We start from the raw sequence: 24,470 nt of genomic DNA on the forward strand, positions 1-24,470 counted from the left end.
GTTTGGTTATGGAATAAGCCTCTGATGCAAGAGATTGCCATGTTAAGTAAAGCCATGTTCAATGCCCAAATGTGCTGTTGTGTGTGTTTTGGAATGGACCTGGATGACATTATCAATGACCTGGATGACAGAATTGGGAGCATACTTATCAAATTTGCAGATGACACCAAATTAGGAGGAATAGCTAATACCTCAGAGGACAGGACCAAGATTCAAAATGACCTGAATAGACTAGAAAGCTGGGCCAAAGCTAACAAAATGAAATTCAACATGGAGAAATGTAAGGTATTGCACTTAGGGCGGAAAAATAAAATGCACAAATATAGGATGGGGGACACCTGTCTGAATGAAACTATGTGTGAAAGGGATCTAGGAGTCCAAGTAGACCACAAGTTGAACATGAGTCAACAGTGTGATGCGGCAGCTAGAAAGGCCAATGCAATTTTAGGCTGCATCAATAAAAGTAGTGTCTAGATCAAGAGAAGTAATAGTGCCACTGTATTCTGCTTTGGTCAGGCCCCACCTAGAATATTGTGTCCAGTTCTGGGCGCCACAATTCAGAAAGGACATTGAGAAACTGGAGCATGTCCAAAGGAGGGCAACAAAAATGGTGAAGTGTCTGGAAGCCATGTCCTATGAGGAACGACTGAGGGAGCTGGGGATGTTTAGCCTGGAGAAAAGAAGGTTAAGAGGTGATATGATAGCGCTGTTTAAATATTTGAAGGGATGTCATATTGAGGAGGGAACAAGCTTGTTTTCTGCTGCTCCAGAGAACAGAACCCGGAACAATGGATGCAAGCTACAGGAAAAGAGATTCCACCTGAACATTAGGAGGAACTTCCTGACAGTAAGGGCTGTTCGACAGTGGAATGCACTTCCTCAGAGGGTGATAGAGTCTCCTTCCTTGTAGGTCTTTAAACAGAGGCTGGATGGCCATCTGTCAGGGATGCTTTGATTTGGATTTCCTGCATGGCAGGGGGTTGGACTGGATGGCCCTAGTGGTCTCTTCCAACTCTACGATTCTATGATTCTATGATTCTAGGTTGGGGGTGTTTGGCCAGAAAGGGAAGTACATTTCTGCCATCTGTCTAGAAATAATGCCCAAATGTCCTCCATTTTGATCATGCCTAAGAAACAGGCATTTATATTAACATTTTTTTTAAAAAATCATCAATTTTTTTCGCGTGTTCTCCATTTTAAAAAAATGTGTCCTACATTTGAAAAATTTGTCCTACATTTGTCCCGGTTTGGAGGTCCTGACTTATGGCAACCCTACCCCCCACTCCATGCAAGAGAAAGAAAGAGAGAGCATTAGCTCATATGGGTTGAATCTGCATTGTCGAAATAAAAGTTTGATTTTAACTGCCATGGCTCAGTGCTATGGAATTCTGACATGTAGTTTTGAGATATTTTCACCTTCTCTGCAAGAGAGCTCTGGTGCCACAATGAACTACAAATCCCAATAATTCCATAACATTGAGCCATGACAGTTCAAACGGCATGAAACTGCATTTATTCTGCAGTGTAGCAGCAACCCTAGACTACTGTAGGCTATAGACAACTATAATAGGTAGTCTTTGAGCTTATTTAATTTTGCATCTGTGCTTGAAACTTCAGTGCTAACAAGCAAACTATGGCCCATTACAGACGGGCAAAAAGTACGTGCCACGCACGTACTAGGGTTAGAAAGGGGCGTCATGTCCAGAAGCCCCTAACCCTAGAACGCGCTTGGCGCTTACAAAATGGCAGTGCCCGTTCTACACATCGCGTGGCGGAAATGATGCCGTGAGTGCGCCATTGGGGACTTGTGGCGCCATTTCCATGCCGCAAGAAGAAGCTGCATTTTGCAGCTTCTTTTTGTTGCGTCTGGGAATCGTGCAGTTTGTCCGATGCGGTTCCCGGACGCAGCAACCAGCGGCGCCAGCAGACCGCCCTTTTTGGGTGGACTGTAAAGCACCTGTGAACGTTAAATGAATTAAGTTTGCTAATTTTGAAATGTAGGGGGAAATTATCAGATTAATCTGTTAATTAATTCATTATGTTATTAACTCATTAAAGTGGAAAAGTGATTTTAAATTACAAAAATGGCCAGTACCAAATTAAACTAATGAGAAACAGCAATTGTTTCTATTTGAAAACAAAAACAAAAAGCTTGTTGGTGCCTAATGACTAAAATAATGAATTTCTAAATTATTGTTGAAAATGGTAATAGACTGGAGGTGTTGAATTAAACTTAAATTAACTATTTCTGATGTTTATTCAGGCTAAATTTCAGAGCATTCCTCTCATCAAAGACTCACATGCTGCCCCTTGTTAGAAAGGTTTATTTCTCTTTATTTACAGATTTATTTTTTAAAAAAACACATACACACAACTTGGCATAGAAAGGGGTAGCTTCATTGAATGGGGATGGGGAACGGGCAGATTCACTCTGGGTTTGACATCTAAACCACTTGTTCGCCATGTTTCTAAGATGCTTGTGTCTATTCTTCTCTCCAAGAAGTCCTGCTGCTCAGTCATATTTCAACGCTGGACTCAGGCTGTATCCACAAGGAAGAAAAGAAAAATTCCTAATCTGTTCTCACACTCACCTGTTAAGATGATGCATGGGGCCAAAATGGGCAATACGTGGGTACCATTGGCACTCCAGCACAATTCTCCAGAGTAAAAAGAATCCCCATTTGCTCTGAATCAGTCCAGAAACTCGGGAGAATCCTGAGCGTGTGGATTGCACACCAACACGGGAATGGAGGGAAAGCATTGTCAGGTGGGTACCAGCACATCTGTGTTTTAACATGACCAGGGCCAAGACAGGTGCTGGTATTGGCTGTTGTGGGTACCAGTTGTGCAGCCAGCTCATCCTCCTGATGGATCTGGATGCCCCAACAGTAATCCGGGTTTTCCCATCAGTGCGGATACACCCTGAGTTTAATGTATGGTTGTATTTGACCTTTCAGACTCACCATGTTCAAAGGTTCTACTCCTGTCTCCAACAGTCTGGCCTTGTTTGCTTCTGCGCTGATGCCATGTTTATTTGTGAGCCTGATGATTAAAATTCCTTTGTCTGAATAACAAGGGGATTTTTTTTTTACTTTAAAAAAATTGGGAGTGGGGGACAAACAGCTCCCAGGAAAACCTGGAGCTATCACCATACCACCTTCTAGAACAGTGGTTCTCAATTTTGGGGTTGAATGACCCTTTCACAGGGTTCACCTAAGAGCATCGGAAAACACATATTTCTGATGGTCTTAGGGACTGAGACACCCCAATTTTATGGTTGGGGATCACTGCAACATGAGGAACTGTATTAAAGGAACTGTATAATTGGGGGGTTGGAGGGGCTTTGTTGTTTTACACTGTTTATATATTTTCTGTACACCGCTATGATCTCCAAGGAATAGCGGTATAAAAATAAAATTAATAATAAATAAATTAATAAAGGATCGCGGCATTAGGAAGGTTGAGAACCACTGTTCTAGAGCCCAACTGAACTTTTGCAGACACCTACATCCCCATTCCATCTCAAGGCTGTGATCATGCAGCCATGATGACATTAACCTCAGGGTTTCTCTTATCTCCAATTTTTCCCACCCCTGAAAATCGACATTTGTAAACATTGCTTGAGAAAGAGAGCCAAAGATCTTGCATCCAATAAAGGTATTCCACTAATATGAATCTGAAACTTGGGGGGGGGGGGGGAGGGGGGAACATATTCTTAACTCATTTCTGGCAAACATGCATGCTGACATTTCCAGCGTATAGAATCAGGACAGTGCTTCACGTTTCCAGAAGGAAGAATGGGATCTTTTACTGGTGAACAAGGTAGGACTTGCTCGTCCTCAAAGGCTAAAACAAGGTCATCCAGTAGGACAAACATCTGACCCATTCTTCCAAGTATGGGAGGACCTTCCACCATCCTGAAGGACTGTCCTCCAGGCAGAAATAAGCAGCAAAGATGAGAAGCATCAAGAATAGATCGCTGCACTCTACACATACATCTTGTTTGGTGTCACAGATCCTTCCTCAGCTACTAGAATCCTGAGTTTAGCCCCCACCCCACAGGTATTTTTGACTTTAATTCCCAGAACCCCTAGCCAACATGACCAACTGTAATAGATTCTGGGCGCTGCAATCTAGAAAACCTGGAGGACCTAAGGTCCCTATTTCAGATGAATGGAGTATTTGAATCCCAGAACAGCTGTAGTGAGCTTTGGGTGCAAATTTCAGTCATGGGACTTGCTACTTCTTAGAATAATATGGAAGACCTTCAGCCCAAAGGTGGGTATCTTTGAACAGCTGCCCAGAATCTCGTCATAAACAGTCCCTGGTTCCAATGTCACTTTCACCACTTGTGTTAGCCACTTCTCTATTTGCAAAGGTGGGAAAGCAGGATAGTGATATGGTCTTTCAGAAGCTGTGATTGCTTCTCAACTGTGGTTAGCCACTTGTCTTTGCACATATGTTGTACACTTGTGCACACATGCATACAAACACACACACGCACACACACACCTGTAGCCATGGACTTGTCCATGCAGCTCAGAATACTGGCTGAAACATACCCATCAGGATAAAATATGAATTGGTCTGGAAAGAGAAGTGGGATGATAGTTTGCTAAGTCACTTCCATACTAGGGCACTTTAGTATTGTGGAGGCATTGCTTTTCCATGATCAACTACAAAAAAAGGCTCAAAATGGCACTTCTACACTGCACTTACAGCCAGTTATCAAGGTTCCCTCACCCCCTGCCAAGATCATTCTATAACATTAAAGAGTGGTCCCCTGCTTTTATTTATTTCTGTTCAGCAAAGCCGGGAGATCAGTGCTGGGTTGCCTGTTAATAATTTAGATTTGGTTCCCTGTTTGGGGTGGGAAACTTTAATTAGAAGTTTCCTCTTCATCTTTTTTTCTTTTCTAGATAAATAATATTATTTCACTATAAAAAATAAATGAGAAAAGGAAACCAGCAGTTTAACCAGCCTAACAGATGTGAGACTACAATTCCCATCATCTTTTGTCTATGGAAATGCAAGCTCTAAATGACAGCAGGGCACACATCCCACACTTGCAATTTCCCTTCTCCAATTTAGGCTGCCCTCTGTAACAACCTTCCACCCGCAATCATGCAGTCAGTGGATTATGGCTTCAATAGTACTGGTTAAGGTCAGGTTAAGAACACAGAAGGTCAAGGATGAGGAGGACAGAATGGGGACAAAAGCATTAAACACAGAAATAATCAATTTCAAGGTGTTCTCTTGGATGGGTTGGGATGGCAACTGTGGGTTTTATAGATTGTGCTGCAAGTTCCCATGATTCACATCAATACTGAGAACATTAGGCCTGACAGAAATGGAGACAGACACTGTCCAATACCAGAACTTTCCATAAAGATGTAGGACAGGAATGGTAAATGTACCTTCCAGATATTGCTGAATTCCATCTCTCATCTTCCACAGAGAGCGTCAGCAACACCAAGAGAATATGGGATATGCAGTCCAACAATGATGGAATGCCACAGTTTACCTGTGCCTGAGGTCAGAAAAGGACAACCTTCCCCACTTGTTTGGATTTACAACTGTCACCATCACTGGTCAATGGCTATGTCAGTTGGGGTTAATAGGAGTTTTAGTTCAAACCATTTTGAGGATGCCATGATGGGAAAGACTGATGTAGAAGGAAGTGCAAGAGGAAAGATAACTCAGGTGAAGAGAAGTCATAGAATCATAGAATCAGAAGAGACCACAAGGACAATCAAGTCCAACCTCCTGCCATGCAGGAACTCACAATCAAAGCACCCTAACAGATGGCCATCCAGCCTCTGTTTAATATACTGTATGAAGTTCGCTTTTTATCCGCACTCCCTACCAACCCAGCCCTAGTCTTGGTTCTTTATCCTTCTTGAAATTCCAAAAGTTGGCACAGCAGTTACCCAAAAGAAGAGCACAGAACATAAAACATAAAATCCGAACTCAAAAAAAAAGGTAGAATCATAAAAAAAGGAAAGGAAAAGAGCAAATGAGGCATCCAAACCCAGTTGTATGAAACAAAGGGTATTCTTGGATCCTGACCCCCAGAGTGAGAAAGGGCTTTTTCTGTGTCTGGCCAAGTCCCCCAGACTCAGGACCCACTGAAGGTCCTGCTGGCTCAGCTGCCCATGGCATGATTCCCAGTTAGCACCCCAGCCATTATTATTGGTTGTCTCCTGGCTGGTACTGAGGCTCTGTGGCAGTGAAGTAGTCTTCAAGAAATGATTGGAGGTATTCAAAGGTGGGTCGCTCCTCCGGCTCCTTCTTCCAGCACTGCACCATCAGTTCGTGCAAAGATGGAGGACAGCTCCCAGGGCACTGCATGCGGTAGCCCCGCTCCACTTGCTCCAACACTTCCCGGTTGTTCATGCCTGCAGAAAGGAGTCAGGGATAGATGGGTCTGAGTATCTAGGCAGGGGAATTGTACTGCTACACTTGGAACAAAATTTGAGAATATGGTGTGAAGAATAAATACAGTCAGCTTGTGCATTACATGAGGGATCTATTCCAAGACCCTTCCCATAATATGATTTTTGCATATAATCTGGAGCCCTATTTTTCTTACCTGAAATGAACGACACAGTGTTCTCTCTAGGCATTGTCTAGGTCCTCCAGAGTTATTCTATGGAATGCTTCCACTAGACTAGATGTTCACCGCAGAGTCATGCTGAATGACCTACAAATGCCTAGAGAGAAGATGACTCGGTTTATTTCTAGTGGAAGCATACCATAGAATCATGCTGGAGGACAAAGAAAATGCCTAGAGAGAACACAGTTTTCCAACATGAGTAAATGAACCTATGTTATACAAACTTGCGTAACAGTCTGGTGACAGCTCTTTGGACCAGGTGAAGTTTCCAGTCACTCTTCAAAGGCAACCCCAGGTACAACGCATTACAGTAATACAATCGGGATATAACTAAGGCATGGCCAAGTTGGACATTTCAAGGAACAGGCATCGTGGGTGCACTAGATTTAACTGCAAAAGCACCCCTGACCACCACAGAAACCTGAGCATTCAGGTTCACAGTTCAATCCAGGAATATAAGCGCTGAACCTGCATCTTCAGGGTGAATGTAATCACATCCAGCACAGGGAGAACCCCTATTCCTCAATATGCATTTCAATCGACCAGGAGCAACTCTGTCTTGTTTGGATTAAGTTTCAATTTGTTCACACTCATCCAGTCCATTACTCCTGACAGGCTTGGTTTAGAACCAAAACAGCTTCCTTGGAATGAGGTGGAAAAGAGAGAAAGAGCATATTCGTGACACCTGACACCCCCCTCCAAATTCTAGACAACTTCTCCCAGTGGCTTCATGGGGGACAAAACAGAATCTTATTGGACTCCACAAGCTAACCACCAAGGTGTAAAACAAGAGTTCCTCCAGCATTGCCTTCTGGGCTGGCCCCTCCAGGAAGAAATGGAACCACAGTGCCTCCAAGTCTCAACCCAGAGAGGCAGCCCCAAAAGATATCATGTTTTCAGGTGCCACTGAGAGGTCCAGCAGAAGCAACAGGATTACATTCCTCCAGTCTAGTTCCCAGCAAAGATCACCAAGGTGATCAAAGTTGTTTCCATCCCATAACCAGATAATTTGCAGAACTGGCCATTTTTAGTAATGTTAAGTGTATAATTTTATATCAAATACAACAACAGTAGGTGTAATTTAAGGTAAACATAAAATGACATATCATGGACTTGGTCTACTTCCTGAGTTACATGGAGTGAAATGTTCCCCAAGAAGGACCTTTATAATCAGACTATACGAATAGCTATACAATGCAAAACTTTGTGCTTCTATGGCTATTCATATAGCTTGCTTATAAAAGTCCTTCTTAGGCAACAGTTCATTCTATGCATCTGAGAAATCAGACCATGTCTACAAAACCATAAGTTACAAACTTCTTTTGCACAGTCAGTATTGAAGGTGCTACAAGATCCCTTTGCATACTGATATTCCAGACTAACACAGCTATGCCTGAATAAAAATGGCATAGTGGGCATATAGCCTGTTAATTTGATCTTCCTTCATGTCATTCAGGTCCTTGTGAAGCTCACTGTACAGCAAATCTATTTAAAAAGGCAATTAAGCTTCAGAGATTAAACCTCAACAGAAACTGTTTGTATTTTGTTAGGAGAAACAAATGATTAACATTAAGAACAATTCTCAAGTTAATTATGTTAATAGTATTGTTTAGTATTAGCAAAGTACGTATTTATTGAACTAACATTACTGAATGAGTGCTAACACTAACTTTTCCAAGCTTTGACTAGAAGATGATTTCAGAAATTTTGTGGCTCTGGATGTATTTCCAGTACACACCAAAACCATCTCAGCAGTTGGAATGACTCTCCTCTCCCCTTCCCCCAGGGAATCCTAGGTACGGTCATTCCAGAAGGCAAGATGCCTTGCTAAACTACAATTTTGCACAATTTTCTTCTGCTGTATGAGAGGCACATAGAGAAAGAGATTTTACCTGGGTAGGGTACCCGCCCCTTAGTCACAAGCTCAGTCAAGAGGATGCCAAAGGACCACACATCTGACTTGATGGTAAACTTGCCATAAAGGGCAGCTTCTGGGGCTGTCCACTTGATGGGAAACTTGGCACCTGATGAAAAGGAGGTGAAAGAAAAGAATAAGAGACAGAGAGGAAGGAGGGGATGTGGCCACAAGCTGGAAGTCATTTGCTTATTCACAGTTCTGCCTGATTGTCAGTATGATCAGCAAGGCCAAAAGTCTTCATTGCCATGGGAGAAATGAGATCACCACTCCCCCCCCCCCCTTGGCATCACAAGTTCAAGAAACAAGCTGCATTTGAAGCCAAAAAGAAAAATGTTTTATTAATTTATGCAGGAATGATGCTCTGGGCTGCAGCCATCTGGTTCAGCCTTCCCCAGTCTGGCACCCTACAGATGAATTGAACTATGGTTTCTATGATGTTTCAGGATGATGGGAGTTGCATGAAGCTAGGGGATGTCAGGCTCAAGCTTATTTATTAAGTCATTCCTTATTATATTTATATTGTGCCTTACCTCCAATCTCCTCATAGCTCTTGACCTTTCCAATTTATCTTCACAACAACGCTCTGAGGCCAAGGTCACCCAATGAATTTCATGGCTTGGTTGGCATTTGAACCTGGATCTGTCAAGTCCTAGTTCAACACTTCAATCACTACACCACATTGGCCTTTGCCCAACAAATGTCCAATGTAGCGCTCGCTGCCAAACTACTGAACTGGCAGGGCCTAGATTTCATCCTTGCAGCACCCTACCAGACCAACATACCACTTCACATCTCTGAACAGACTTAGTCCATCCATATAGGGCACTCCTAAAAAGAGAATGGACCTAAGCCGAAAGACAGAGCACCTGCCTTGCGTGCAGATGATCACTGTCAATCCCTGAGGTTTTCAACTGAATAGATGATAGATGTTTTCTGCCAAAAATCCCTGGACAACTATTATCAGCAAGAGAAACTATATTAGGCTAGGTGAACACACAGTGTGACCTTGTTATAAGGTAGTTTCCTCTGTTCCTTAGAGCAGGTCAGATCACCTTTTTTCCTGTCAAGGCCCACATTCCCTTATGAGTAATCTATTAGAAATTGCATGCAGATGGGACTGCAGTGACTGGTGGATAGGGCATGAGTCAAGAGTAGGAGGATCCACCCCTCTCTGCCTCCCCTTCTCTCTTTTTGCTTCTATGCCACCCTCACTAGTAGGCTGCCAAGGAAGAGACAGAGAAACCTTACAGGGGCCTAAATTAATTGTATTAGTGATTAATTAATATTAATTGGAGTGTGGGGGAGTATCCTACTTTGGAGGTTTTTAAATGGAGGCTGGATGGCCATCTGTCAGGAGTGGTTTGGTTGTGTCTTCCTGCATAGCAGGAGATTGGACTGGATGGTCTTTGTGGTCTTTTCCAACTCTTATGATTCTATAATCGCTTGCAGGGGGATTTTGAAATGAGCTAAAAGGCCATATTAGCTCAGGCCAAAGGCCTAGGTTGCCCACTCCTTTCTTTAGCGGGTGTGTCTAAGAGCTTACCTTGGCGAGCTGTGTACTCATTGTCTTCAATAAGGCGGGCCAGGCCAAAATCTGCAATCTTACACACCAAGTTGTCACCCACAAGGATATTGGCAGCCCGCAGGTCTCGATGGATGTAGTTCATCCGCTCGATGTAAGCCATTCCAGCTGCAATCTTAATTACATGGAGAAATGAAAATGCAGCATTGACAAAGATGACTCAAATGATGGTGTTCGTCTGTGTCCAACTGCCCAGAGGGGTGCTCTTCATCACAGGCTAGGACCTGGGGCAAGTCCTGCTGTTAGATGGAGCTAGGTAGTCACCTCCAGCCGCAGATGCTGGAAAGCAGCAGCAAGATGTTGGAGGAGATTGCTGTGTGCTAAACAGCTTGCCTTCTGCCCTCTAATCTAACCTGCTGCTTTCAAATATGGTGCAAAAGGCTACCCATTCTTTAATATTCAACTGCCAGAGAATGTGAGTGCGATGCTATCTTGTTCTTAGCCTCAGGGAGCAAAATATCTTGAACCAGCCCTGCTAGAACTCCTTTCCATAAAAAGGCTTTGCCTTAAACTCCCTATAGTAGATAAGACAGCAGGGCAAGCCAAAACAAAATTCTCTCATACACTCAGGATTAAAAAGGCAAATGGATTCATTTGTGTTGCTTTAAGGCAGCCTTTCTCAAATAGTGGGGCGGGGCCCCCAGGGGGGGCGCAAGGCTCCGTAAAGGGGGGCGTGAGGCTCTGTTATAACAATTTTATAGACAAATGATACTATTTACAGTCGCGCGGGGGGCGCGAAATGTTTTCTTCTTCCTAGGGGGGGCATGATAGAAAATAATTGAGAAGCACTGCTTTAAGGTAATAAAGGAACTTGTTGCTGCACAGTGCTCAGCTAACTATAATGACAGTACTATGCCCATTTGCTAACACATAAATCTCACTACAGTCAGTGGAATTTACTCCAGGAAAAACCAGCACAGAAGGGTACTCCAATAAAGTTTGCAATGACAGACTGTTGTAGCAAAAATAGAGAATAGCTGATTAACCTATTGGGAGTCAATTTTAACTGATAGGGTAGCGATTTAATGAGGAAGGCTAAAAATGGAATGGAAGGCATATTTATTTATTATTTATTCATAAAGGCATTTTAATTTTAAAATAAATTCAGACTCCCCAGCTTACTCCCAGTTACCTGAGCTGCCATGTCCACCAGTTGAGGCAACTTCAAGAAACGGCCATCTCCATCTTTCAAAAAATCCAACAAACTCCCTGTGAAAGAAAGAGTCTGGAGATCAGCCACACTTGTTAGGATTCCTTCCCCATATCCTTCCTCTAGCAGCTTTGCCTCTGCCCCTGTCTGCTCTGCCTTTTCAAAGGGAAGTCTTCCCTGGCTATCAAGTGACAGAGCAATGATGTCTATGGTGGAGCCACTCCACTAAACTAGCTCTTTCCTACTTTTGTTAGTAGTGAAGAGAGTACTGAAAATCACATTAAAAGCAGAAAACAGTAAGGAGACAAGCCTCACGTGCATTTCGGCCTCAATAAGAAAAGGCCTTCTTCAGGGGCCTTTAGCAGAATTCACTGGAGTTGAGAACACTCTCCAAAACAACGGACCATTGTGGGAAAACAAGGTTTTTTAAATTCTCAGGCCTCTGCAGAAGGTCTTTTCTCACTGAGGCCAAAACTTGTTGTGTTTCCTAAACAAACAGTTGACCATCTCAAAACACATGGAGTTTGTCTCCTTACTGTTTTCCAGTTTTACATTAGACTAGTAGGGATGCAGCACATTGTGCTCTTCAACCAAATCCTGACTTTCTGGTATCCCACTCTAACCTTCCCTAAATGGTTACATCTTCTCCAGGACACGATTGTATGCTGTTATCCCAGCCTTTGCAAGTTTTCCCCCCATTTGAAACAGTCAAAATGGCACTCCTAAAACTTAAAGTGACCATTAGTGAAAACTCTTGGCCCACCAGCAATAGAGACAGAGTGCTAGAGTAACCAAGCTGCAGCATAATTATGTGACCTAAACCAGGGTAAAACAGACTGGGATTATTTGAACCAAGTATCTGAACAAACTCTACCACCGCTCCTACAGAAAGTACTTATTGCATTCACACAAAAACCTATACTCCTATGTTACCCATCAGTGCAGGCAAACGGGCCTGGAGGTCTGAAAAGGAGAGATGAAGTAATAGGTTGCAAACCAGAGATTTTTCTCTTTATGTCTTTCCACTCCTCGAGGAAGAGGCAGAAACTCTTATACCTCCAGCTCTGGAGATTTAAAAAAGCCCCAGTGCAGCTCTCCGTGATACTTCTTTAACTGGTGTTTTCAATCACCGAGCTCACCTCACCACAAGCATTTGGTCATCCAAAAGCTGCTGATAGCCCCCTGCACATCAATGTCCATTGCTGCCCTCCCAGCAGCCCTGATGACAAATAAGAAAGCCATGTCACACCTTGGCTCATGAACTCAGTGACAATGTAGATTGGCTCTTCTGAGACCACAGCATATAGTTGAACCAACTTGTCATGTCGGAGGCGCTTCATAATTTGGGCTTCTTCAAGGAATGCTTCTGGGGACATGGTGCCTGGTTTCAGCGTTTTCACTGCTACTTTGGTGGTGCCATTCCAAGTGCCTGGAGCCATCCAGAAGAGACAGAGTTAATGAGGGAATGGGGATGGAGAGCCAGAATTGATCTCATTTCCAACCCTCCCTGCCCACTGCCCATATGAAGATGGAAATGGGTGGAAAAAACTGGCTGGATCAGAATGGTGCTAATTCAAACCAAAAATGATTGTGAAATGTATAATGATAGGAATGCTTCTGGAATGAAAAGATTGGTGGTGAAGAATCAGTTCTGCATACACCCCATTGAGACCATCAAACTTAAGAGCTGTCATCTGTTAGGGTTCCACATATACATGTGTTCTTCCCAAAGTTAAGCTTTATAAACTGGTTTCATATAATATCTGGAAGGAATAAGGTTCCTCCAAAGCAAACTGTGTGGAAGTAGGGATGGAGAATCTAGTGATATCAGGTCATGCTCCTAAGATAAACTGATCTACAGAGAGCTATGACCCCACCACCACCCCATTTGGGTTTCCTATCTATGCCCTTTGTGGCTGTGTGTCTTTCAAGCTCTGTGCCACGTAACAGAAGCAATACACCCCAGCCTTACCCATCCACACATCTCCGAAACATCCCATGCCAAGCTTCTTGTCACAGTGTATGGAATCGCGCATGATTTCCCATGCATCCTTAGACAGTCCCATAGTCTGGGGCTTCAGAATGGGGCAGGTCTTGGTTAGTAGGTGGCAGAGGCCATCATTGTACTCTGGAGAGGGTGCAATGGGGGTGGGGGTGGGATGGATTGAATGATGGAGAAAGAATGAGATGGAAAATGGAGTGATGAATTCAGCATGCACCTTCAAGAACTGAGCCCAGGGAGGAGGAAGAGGATAAGCATAATACAAACTCCCTTCTCCTTCTGTGTCATGTCTTTTTAGATTGTAAGCCCGAGGGCAGGGAACCGTCTAACTAAAAAGATTGCATGTACAGCGCTGTGTAAATTTACAGCGCTTCATAAATAAAGGTTAATAATAATAATAATAATAATAATAATAATAATAAACTCATATTGTGAAGCTGCAGTATCTGTTTTGACCACAAGATAGAGCCCTTGGCTTACATTTACAGTAACATTGACAACCTGGCTCTCAAGGGAAGTTACTTCTCTGTTGCCAATAGAGCTGACTTTTTATTAATTGATTTCTATTTCCATTTTGTCTCTAGTCTACACATGGCCAAGATGGGGAGTGACTTCTGCCTGCATTGAGATCTTTACAGACCATCTGAACTGACAAGAGAAGTAACATCTGAAACAAAATGTTGCAGAGCCCATGACTCCAACATTGTCACTTTTCTTCTCCTGTGTGATTTTTAACATCTTTGCCTGATGAAGAAGCCAGTCAAGCTATGAAAGCTTGAAGGAGGTATTTTGCACATTTTAGTGGGCCACTAAAAGTATTGCTGTTTTAAGGATTTTTTTTTTATTTTGTTGTATTTTATAGTAACAGTTTGTTGCCAAATTCCTTTACTTTTTATACTTATTTGCAGGGCTCAGAAAAGCTATTATTTATCATTGCAACTCTCAGAATGCCCAACATGACCCTGCTGTCTGGGAGATTCTAGGATTTGTGTTCCAGGGAGTAACCTCTTCCAGCTCTGCTTATGCTGAAGACTAAATTGAGCTAAAGTTCAAGTTGGCCTGATGCAATTTCCTCCACGATGCTGAAATTCTCTCTTTAATCCCTTACAACTGACTGAGCTGGCACTGGTCTTACATCCTTCCTCTTCCTCCTTCCTTTAAGGCTCAGACTCCCCAGTTCTTGAGGCCAGTCCTACCCATCCACACTTCCCCAAACTGCCCGTTGCCCAGTTTCTTGATGAGCTGCAGCGATTCACGTGGGATCTCCCAAACATCTTTAGTTTTGACGGACAAGTCAGCCAGTTTGGGCATCCCTTTGTGGCACGACACAGCTAGGCGGCAGCACAGCCCTGCAGCTCTCTCTTGCAGAAGGAGCCCCAAAATGCAAGAGAATGGAACCAGAGTGGTAGAAATATTGTTTTTAAAGAAAGAAAGAAAGAAAGAAAGAAAGAAAGAAAGAAAGAAATTAAAAGGCATGGAAGAAATTTGTCACAAAAGAAGAGAAATGCTGTTTTGTCACTAGGAGGTGGCAGTTCATAGTGATGCTATTGGTTGTCGTGTGCATCCAAGTCATTTTTACTTAAGTCCAGGCATCTGGAAAGACTACACAGATAGACAAGTCATTATTACCAGAACTTGGAAAAGTTTCTTTTTGTGACTATATCTCCCAGAATCCCACATCCAGCTGGAGGATTCTGGGAGCTACAGTCCAAAAAAGGAAGTCTTCTGAACTTTGATCATTACACATAAACCCAAGAACAGGCAGATTATTTGAGGTTCTTTGTTTAGTAAGATTTATTCTATTTGGCACAAAAGAAGTGTGCTATTCTGGGCCTGGGGGGATGTCATTATACTTGCCCTCTTGGGTAGGGAAATGGGGTGGGGCACTAGTGGATTTCCAGATATTTTGAACTACAACTCCCATTGGCCATGCTGGGTGGAGCCGAGGGGAGCTATAGGCCAAAACATTAGAAGACACAAAGTTCTCCAACTCAGCTCTGTCCCATTGTGCTGTCCTCTTCTTGTCTATATGAACTTTAAATAAAATCTGGTAGAGATGTGCAAAGCTAGTTCCTTTGTCTCTACAGAAACAAGCTGTTGGAGGCCATGGGCATGGATGGGAAGCACATCAAAAGAGGTTATATTAAATGGGATAAGAAGCTGGTGATCCTGTCCTTGGCTTTTAATGGGTGCTCCATGCTCAAATACCTTGCACATCCAACCATCCCTTTCATTTATACCTTCTTTCTTCCCCAATGATGGCAAAGCACAATACTTCATTCTCTTCCTCCTCATATGTTTTCCTTACAACAATACAGTGAAGGACATTAGGATGAAACAAAGAGTAGTTGGCCCAAGACCACTGAGTAGGTTTCATGGCTCAACAAAAACTAGGAGGATCTGAATCTGTTCTCTGTCAAGTACCTTAACCAGAACGCTACTTGAGTTCGTGCAATCAGCTGCCAATTATTTCCCACCTTCAGTGGAAAGCAAATAAAAGAGAAACAGATTGAATTTGGGATTTCAGGATATCTTTCATGTCAGCAAAACTTCGATACTGGCATCAGTAATCCACCAAATTTAATTCCCGTATGCATCTATAAAGCAGGCAACTTATAAGGATTGCATTTCCAAAATGCAGAGAAGACAATTCTGTGCATTCTAAGTGACAGTCACTGGAAGGAAGTAGGTTGGTCTAGGCTGGGGGGATTCAAATACAAAACTCTGCTAGTGAGTTTGAGCCAATCATTCATACACAATCTCTCTTGCCCTAACCTACCTCACAGGGTTGTTGTAAGGTTAAAGGGGAAACAAGGATAACAAAGAAGTTAGGCCCGGGACAGACCGCCCCAAAAGGGCAGGCTGCCAGTGGCCTGTTTCCCTCCGGAGGGATGCCAGATCAGCCAAACTGCCCAGTGTTCCTCCGCCCCAAAAAGAATCTGGAAAAACTGGGGGGGGGGGGGGGGTTGGGCCGCCGCTTGCACATCACAAGTGCACCATTGGTGCACCCATGACATAAGTGATGCACAGTGATGTGCGGATGATGTGCATTGCTTACATGAATATGGCGGTCCCCATGTGGATGGGAGGCTGCCATTAGGCCGCCGCCCGCACGTACTAGGGATAGGGACCATGGGGTTGGTGTGCGGTCCCTAACCCTAGAATCGGCTGCAGCACGCCGCTTCGGGACTGTCTGTCCCGGGCCTAATAGATATAAATAAATACTGCTATTTTTTCTGTAGACTGTTAATTCTTGCAAGGCTGGACCAAGTTTTGGGCTGCCTGAAAATGGCACACCCACTTGCCAAAGTGAAGGTGCAAAGCACAGAAAGGTAACCAATTAATTTTTTCCAAGCCTTGGTTTCTAATTAAATACCATGCACAGGAAAAAGAGGGTTACCAGTCCCACTGCAGCTAGGATATTGCTGAATCTCTCTGCCTGCACATGCACACAAACACACAGCAATTAACCTTAAAAAATGCTAATTTTCCTACTTCATTTGTTCCTAATTTACTAATACTTGTTTCCTAATCTTAATTGTTACATGAGATGGAAGCATTTTTTAATCAGCAGCATGGCTTAATCCTCCCCAAGTGCTACATGTTGACGTACATGTATGCCTCCACCCTTTTAATCTTCACAAAACATACACCATTAACATAAAATCTAGTTTATCCCTTACTGGTAGCAGCTCTCTGCCATTACAGACACAGAGCCTTTTGCAGCTTTACTTGGAAATGCCTGAACTTGAACCTGGAACCTTCTACATGTAAGGCAGGTACAATCACCCCTTTCCATAAAATACCTCCCCCCCCAAAAAAAAAAAAATTCATATAACCAGAAACATTGTTGACAACCCCAAAAACCTTGAGGGCCAGATTCTGACTTTGGTTGCCACTCTCCTGAGGTCTCGTTCTCAACCATGTGAGTCCTTCATTTTACCTATATAATGCTGGACCAGTTGCTGCACAGTCTCAAACTGGGCCCGTGTGGTGATATAATAACCTCCGTTGTCCAGCTTCCGGATCTTATAATGCTTGACATGGTCACCCTTCACTTCATCCCAATCCCGAATTGATAGTGAGTAGGCACCTAGTCGGAAGAGATCAGAGAATGGAGGTGAGTCAGTATAGATGGGCAGAACATTCACATATTTTATGTTGTCGTTGTCGTTGTCATTGTTGTTGTGTTTATGTACCTTCAAGTAATCTGTTGACTTAGGGAAACCCCATGAATTTCCTAGGGTTGTCTTAGGAGTTTATCACATGAAGGAGATCGGGAGTTTTTCCCATGAATATCCTGGAAAAATCACGTAATTATGTGTAATGACTTCACATGACATTGCCCAAAACCCACCATTAAAGTAGTCACAAATAAGCATTAATGCGTGTCTTCTTACTTTCGTGATTTCAGCGACAATGTATTTCCAATATCACTTTATTTGTGCACTTGCGTGTGATAATCATTCGTGCAATTACTTGCCATTTCCACTTCATTTGCAGGATGATTTAAATGTGCTTTAATCTCTCTTTAATGTCAAAATCAGCCCCAGTGTAATAAACTTCTTAGGCAACAAATACTCAAAGCTGCTTTGCCATTGCCTTCCTCTGAAATATAGCCTACAGGACCTGGTACTCTTTGACAGTCCTCCATCCAAGTATTAACCACCCTTCTTAGCTTCCAAAATCAAACAAGAACGGGTGCCTTCAGGGTATTTAGGCCTTTTATTGTTGTTTCTTGTTTTGTTTATATATTGCTCCCCCCCCCCCCCGAAACCAGGACTCAAGCTGGTTTACTATTAAAACACAATATAGGCCCAGTACACACTACCAGGAAGCGGTGTCCTGGTGACGATATTAGGGCTCTAGACCACGCACCAACCTCATGGTTCCGAGCCCTACTACATGCGGACGGCGGCCTAATTGCGGCCTCCCATCCATATGGGGGCCGCCATCTTTATGCAAGAGACATGCAGCATCCGCACATCGCTGCACATTGCTTACATCACGGGTGCGCCAGTGGTACACTCGCGACCTAAGCTAGGTTCTTTTTACTCCGGAGGGACATTGCATGGTTTGGTGGCTGAAGTATCCCTCTGGAGTTAAAACAGGCACCTACAGACCACCATTTTCAGGGGTTTCCATAGTTAAAACAAACAAAACATCAAAATTAAAATGAAACTGAAGTATCCATAACATGAAAAACAATTTAAAACATGCAACACAGCATACTTGATATTATTTTTAATAATAAAAAAGCAATTAAGCAGGACAATGAAAACAATGCATAGCTCTTTTATTTTGGCACCAAATTTGTAGTATTTGAAGTAATGTTCCCTAAGCACCTAAATGTTGCATTATCTGGGGGGGGGACCCTCACCAGCAACCTCCTGCTGCAACAGATGTAGGGCTTCACACTGACATGATGCCAATGAGCTCTGAGACTGTTTGAGAGTTTGAAGATTCAGAGTTGATTTGTAGGATTCTGAGCTGGTGTGCCTAGGAACTGCTTCATGCAAAACCAGAGTAGATCCCCACTTTTTTCTCTGTATTAAAACCGCGTGGCAATGAAAAGGCCTGAATTCATGCCATAGTTGTTCCATAACTCATTTGGACAGCACACTGTGAAAACCTTGTTGTTGGTGTTTGCCTTCAAGTCATTTCCAACTTATGGCAAACCTATCATGGGTTTTCTTGGCAAGATTTGTTTAGAGGAGGTTTCCATTGCTTTCCCCTGAGGCTGAGAGCATGTGACTTGCCTAAGGTCACCCACTGGGTTTCATGGCCGAGCTGGGAATTGAGACCCATGTTATTTGGCCTATGTAGACATGCCCTCTATCTCCTCTGCTAATTCAAATCTCATTTCTAGACAGAGAAACTGAGATATATTGTATAATATGCCAGCAGATGGCAGTGTACAACAAAAGCTAAGGACTTTATCATACAGTGACCTATGTGCTGTCATCCCAAAAATGGTTAAAGTGCAGTCACTCCAGAAAAGGAAGCCCATTTGCTAATGGTTATCACATGCAAGAGCACAACAAGGGTTTAAAGACACAGTATTTAGGGTTAGAATCGAATGTGGCTATCAGATGGGTGAGGACAAATCCCCATTGCTTGCTTAGAAATATCTGTTCTGAGCATGCTCCAAACTGTCACTTCCACAAATGCCCTCCCCACATGCTGCAGGGAGGGAGGTGAAACCAGGGAGGGAAGCCTCTTTGCCCCAAAGCCACAAAAGCTGTGCCTGAGGAATGCAGACAAACTCCATCAAACCACAAAGAAACACACATACACACAAGAGTCATATGAGTCCTATTTCCTCTGAGGCTGAGAGAGTGTGACTTTCTCAAGGTCACGCAGTGGTTCTCATGACCAAGCAGGATCCCTGTCTGTCATCCATCCATCCATCCATCCATATCTATCTCTCTATCTGTCTGTCATCCATCTTTCTGTCTGTCAGTCTGTCTGTCTATCCATCCACCCATCTATCTATCCATCCACCCACCCACTGTACCCATCTATCTCTGTCATCTGTCTCTCTCTGTCATCTGTCTCTCTCTGCCATCCATCCATCCATCCATCCATCCATCCATCCATCCACCCACCCACTCACCTATCTATATATCCATCCATCCACCCACCGTACCTATCTATCTCTGTCATCTGTCTCTCTGTGTCATTTCTCTCTCTGCCATCCATCCACCCACCCACCCATCCATCCATCCATCTATCTATCTATCTATCTATCTATCATCCATCCACCTACCGTACCTATCTATCTCTGTCATCTGTCTCTCTCTGTCATCTCTCTCTCAGTCATCTATCTATCTATCTATCTATCTATCTATCTATCTATCTATCCATTTACATCTCTCTCTCTCTCTCTCTCTCTCTCTCTCTCTCTCTCTCTCTCCCTCTCTCTCTCTGTCAGAGAGAGAGGGTCCATAAACTTTCCTGGTTCCAGGGAAGGTGAGCCTCCCAGATGCCCTCCTTTTCCAGGACATGTCCTCCATTTCTCCCTCCTGTCCAAGAGGACTTCCATAATGCTCTCTCTCTTCCTTTGCAAGCTCCAAAACCAGACACAGACACACAAGAGAGAGAAAGGAGGAGGCTGGGGCCAGAAGCCTGCCTAATTCCATGTCCTCCTTTTCCAGGGCATATCCTCCATTACTTCCAAAGGCTTTCTCTTGGCCTTCTCCCAGGAGAAAGCAGCAAAGAGGAGGAAAGCCAGGGAAGTGTGTGTCTGTCCCTTTAAATTCTCCCTCTTGTGTCTGCCAAGAAAAAGGCACCCTGGCAAACGAAGTCTTTGGAGGCTTGCATTCCACATGGCAGGCATTACGTGAAAGGAGTCACTTCGCAAGCAAAAGGTACTCTTAACTCCGGTAGTGTTGCGAATTTACTTCCTCCTCATTGGCCTCCCATTCATCCCAGATTCCCTGCAGATTGGCTGCTGCCTCTTGTGGAGAACAGCCCTTGAACCCTGGATGGCCCTGCATTGCCCTCACTTTAACCTTCCCATTTGGCCCTGTGTGATAACGTCCAAAGACAAATCCCTTTTCTCTGTGTGTGCTGTTTTCTTTCAGTTTTTAAGCTCAGGGCAGGGACTGTTCTGAACTTGATTCTGAAAGTGTCTGGGGGCTGAAGAACAACAAAAACACACCAGCAGCTGTTCTGGAAATAGATCCAGACTTTCCTTTCTGTTCCTATATCTTATTAATTGATCTGATCTTCTTTGCCTCCAGTCAGCAAAAAGTGCATACAAGGTTCTCTTCCTACTGTATCATCACAACAACCCTATAAGGTATGTCAGTCTGAGAGTGACAGCCCCATGGTCACCCAGTGAGTTTTGTAAGCTTTTCAAGCCTCTAAACTTGGGTTTCCCAAGTCTTAGCCCAACTCTCACACCTCTTTAACACACACTGGATCCCTAAGTGACCAGCAATGAGTTTTGGCTGACTTTCAATCTACAAGCACTCCCCCAGGTGATAAAGTATAAGTGGGGCTTTAGCCTAGCATTGTGTCCCTCCATGTGGTCTCTGTCCAGCTTTTAGCATGGCTGTTTCAAAACCAAAGACAGTGCACAGGGGCATCTATTGCTTAGAGACAGCTGAACAAGCAACCAATATTGCTGGAAAGCATGCAGTACCAGGGGCAAAAGCTTCCCCTTAATCACATCGAACCCACTTAATGTGTATAATGCAGGAACAGAATACAGAATTACTGCTAGACTCTGTTGCATTTGTCAGTGGCCCTTTTCAATTTCATAGTTAGAAGTCACAGTCTAACAACATTTGGAGGTCTGCACAGTTCCCATCACTGAGTTAGGTGATTCCCCGTGCATCAGCAGAGGACTGACTCCAATGCTGGACATGCCCAAGGAAAGGACAGAGATGGTGCCAAAGCATCAAAACAGGTGTTGCCTTTGCAAGTATATGCTGGCTGGCTCCTGCACTGGTGATTAGGGATGCAGGTAGATGAAGGGAATGTTGTGGATATAGTACATCTTGATTTCAGTAAGGCCTTTGACAAGGTTTCCCATGACATTCTTGCAAACAAGCTTGTAAAATGTGGACTAGACAAGGTAACTGTTACATGGATTTGTAACTGGTTGACCGGCCAAACCCAAAGGGTGCTCAACAATGGCTCCATTTCATCCCGGAGAGAAGTGACCAGTGGGGTCCCATGGGGCTCTGTCCTGGGCCCTGTCTTATTCAACATCTATATCAAAGACTTGGATGACAGAATTGGGGGCACATTTATCAAATTTGCAGATGACACCAAATTAGGAGGAGTAGATAATACCCCAGAGGACAGGATCAAGATCCAAAATGACCTGAATAGACTTGAAAGCTGGGCCAAAGCTAACAAAATGAAATTCAACACAGAGAAATGTAAGGTACTGCACTGGAGGGGGGGGATGAAATACACAGATATATGATGGGCAACACCTGGCTGAACGAGACTACATGTGAAAGGGATCTGGGACTCCAAGTAGATCACAAGTTGAACCTGAGTCAACAGTGTGATGCGGCAGATAACAAGGCCAATGCAATTTTAGACTTTATCAATAGAAGTATAGTGTCTAGATCAAGGGAAGTAATAGTGCCACTGTATTCTGCTTTGGTCAGGCCTCACCTGGAATACTGTGTCCAGTTCTGGGCACCATAATTCAAAAAGGACATTGAGAAACTGGAGCGTGTCCAAAAAAGGGCAACTAAAATGGTGAAAGGTCTGGAAGCCATGCCCTATGAGGAATGACTTAGTGAGCTGGAGATGTTTAGCCTGGAGAAAAGAAGATTAAGAGGTGATATGATAGCCCTGTTTAAATATTTGAAGGTATGTCATATTGAGAAGGAAGCAAGCTTGTTTTCTGCTGCTCCAGAGAACAGGACCCGGAGCAATGGATGCAAGCTGCAGAAAAAGAGATTCCACCTCAACATTAGGAGGAACTTCCTGACAGTAAGGGCTGTTCGACAGCGGAACAAACTCCCTCAGAGTGCAGTGGAGTCTCCTTCCTTGGAGGTCTTTAAGCAGAGGCTGGATGGCCATCTGTCGGGGATGCTTTGATTTGGATTTCCTGCATGGCAGAATGGGGTTGGACTGGATGGCCCGTGTGGTCTCTTCCAACTGTATGATTCTATGATTCTATGAGAGTGAGTAAGTATTGGTGCAGTGTTACCTTTGGTAGTCTCACTCTCACGGATAAGAAAGGTCCCCTGTGGGTTGCCATGGCACAGAAGCTGCCTCTCAGCATCCTTGCGACCAATTTTTCCAAAGTACCACCTGGAAAAAGAGATGCAGAAGTGATGTTTGGGGTGGGTGGAGAGGAGGAAGAAAGAGAGAAAGAGAAGGCCCTCCCAAAGCAATCCTGTGGGTAAAACAAAGCAAAGAAGTAGGGCAAGAGAGAAGGTGTTTTGTCTAAAATACACAAATATGATTTGGTGCAATAGTTTTAGGGGAAATTTTTAACTCAAGGAGGAGTCACAGCTTGGAAAAGTTACTTCTTTCAACTACTGCTTCCAGAACCCTCCAGCCTGCATGCAGAAAGTCCCAGACTAAAGTTCTCCCAGTTCAAGAGGAAAGATTATTGTAAAGTTTCCACTGCCACAACCCCCCAAGAACTGCTGTAAGTTGGAGCAGAAAATACAGTGGTGGATGCACTTGAAAAAGGCTGCTAAAACATTCCTGATGCACATTTTTTAAAAAAAAAAAACCCACACAATGAAGGTTGAGGAAGGAAGGGAAAGGTTGCCTCCTTACCTAACCACAGGAGGTCATCTGACTCGTGGGCTTCCAAAATGCATTGTGGCATGGAGGTAGAACCTTCCTCCATGTCAGTCTTCTGCTATAGGTGAAGAATCTTTGCAAAACCCCACTGGATCCCATGAACACATCTTTGCCTGCATCGCCACACTGCTCCAATACTTACTCTTCTGCCTGAATGGAGTCCACAGGTGCGACATAATTGCTAGGAATGTAGCCCGTTGCTCCCGTGCTCAGAGACCTTGCCTCCCACCAGTCACCCTCTCTGAAGAAATAAGAGGAGAGAGAAAAAAGAATGTAAGAGCCCATTAGGTAGTTTAGCTGGGATAAGGGGCACAAGTCAGTGGCAGAGCCAGGACTTTGCTGGGGAAAGGTCCTAGATTCAATCCCTGGCATCTCCAATTAGAGAGATCAGGTACTCTGTGCCAACAGAGGGAAACACCTCTATTGAGAGACCCTGGAGAGCTACTGAGCTTACTGTACTGGGCTACAGTAAGGTGAGAAACTGTGGCCCTCCCACCAGACCTCTGCATAGGTGAGGGAGAATGGGAGTCAGTGTCCAGAAACATCTGCCCGTGAACAAACAACCTTATCACATGAGAAAAGAAAACCCAAAGTGCAGTGGGAAAGAAGCGACTTTCTCCTTGCCTCTCCACACACCATCATAGCACTTCCATTTTCTTCCCCAGGGTCATAAAAATGTGCCTTTTCCATGCTGCAAAAATCTGTTTGACAAAAGGCATGCATTTACAACTATCTCTCTCGGGGAGAAAACGGAAGTACTATGACGACATGCGGAGAGGCACAAAGAAAGTCGGTACACCTCCACTTTGTTTTGGCTTTCTTTTCTCATGTGACAAGGCTCAAAGAGTTTGACTTAAAGGAGATTGTCCTGTTGAGGGACACTGTTTGAGTGCCACGGTATCCTCTTGCAAA

At 43.8% G+C, this 24,470-nt stretch overlaps 1 protein-coding gene across 5 annotated transcripts in view; it reads right to left on the reverse strand.

The window, feature by feature from the left end:
• Positions 1-2,304: 2,304 nt before the first annotated feature.
• LOC149305151 (proto-oncogene tyrosine-protein kinase Yrk) overlaps positions 2,305-24,470 on the reverse strand; it is an 84,806-nt gene continuing 62,640 nt past the window's right edge. For 2 of the 5 annotated variants that reach the window (XM_089478950.1, XM_089478949.1), the window contains exons 5-13: positions 23,701-23,799; positions 22,951-23,054; positions 17,212-17,361; positions 14,465-14,629; positions 12,516-12,695; positions 11,249-11,325; positions 10,078-10,231; positions 8,509-8,640; positions 2,305-6,398 (exon numbers count right to left, since the gene is read on the reverse strand). In XM_089478950.1, the coding sequence (XP_089335076.1) occupies positions 6,190-6,398; positions 8,509-8,640; positions 10,078-10,231; positions 11,249-11,325; positions 12,516-12,695; positions 14,465-14,629; positions 17,212-17,361; positions 22,951-23,054; positions 23,701-23,799 (1,270 nt within the window). In that variant the 3' untranslated portion in view covers positions 2,305-6,189. Of the gene's footprint in view, positions 6,399-6,613; positions 6,714-8,508; positions 8,641-10,077; positions 10,232-11,248; positions 11,326-12,515; positions 12,696-13,238; positions 13,395-14,464; positions 14,630-17,211; positions 17,362-22,950; positions 23,055-23,700; positions 23,800-24,470 lie in introns of those variants that run through there. The other 3 variants (XM_089478951.1, XM_089478953.1, XM_089478952.1) reach the window with 3 other exon arrangements.

This window comes from Sceloporus occidentalis, unplaced genomic scaffold (genome assembly GCF_023333645.1).
Source record: "Sceloporus occidentalis isolate IW3139 unplaced genomic scaffold, rSceOcc1.0.p SCAF_13, whole genome shotgun sequence".
NCBI classification, from domain to species: Eukaryota; Metazoa; Chordata; class Lepidosauria; order Squamata; family Phrynosomatidae; genus Sceloporus; species Sceloporus occidentalis.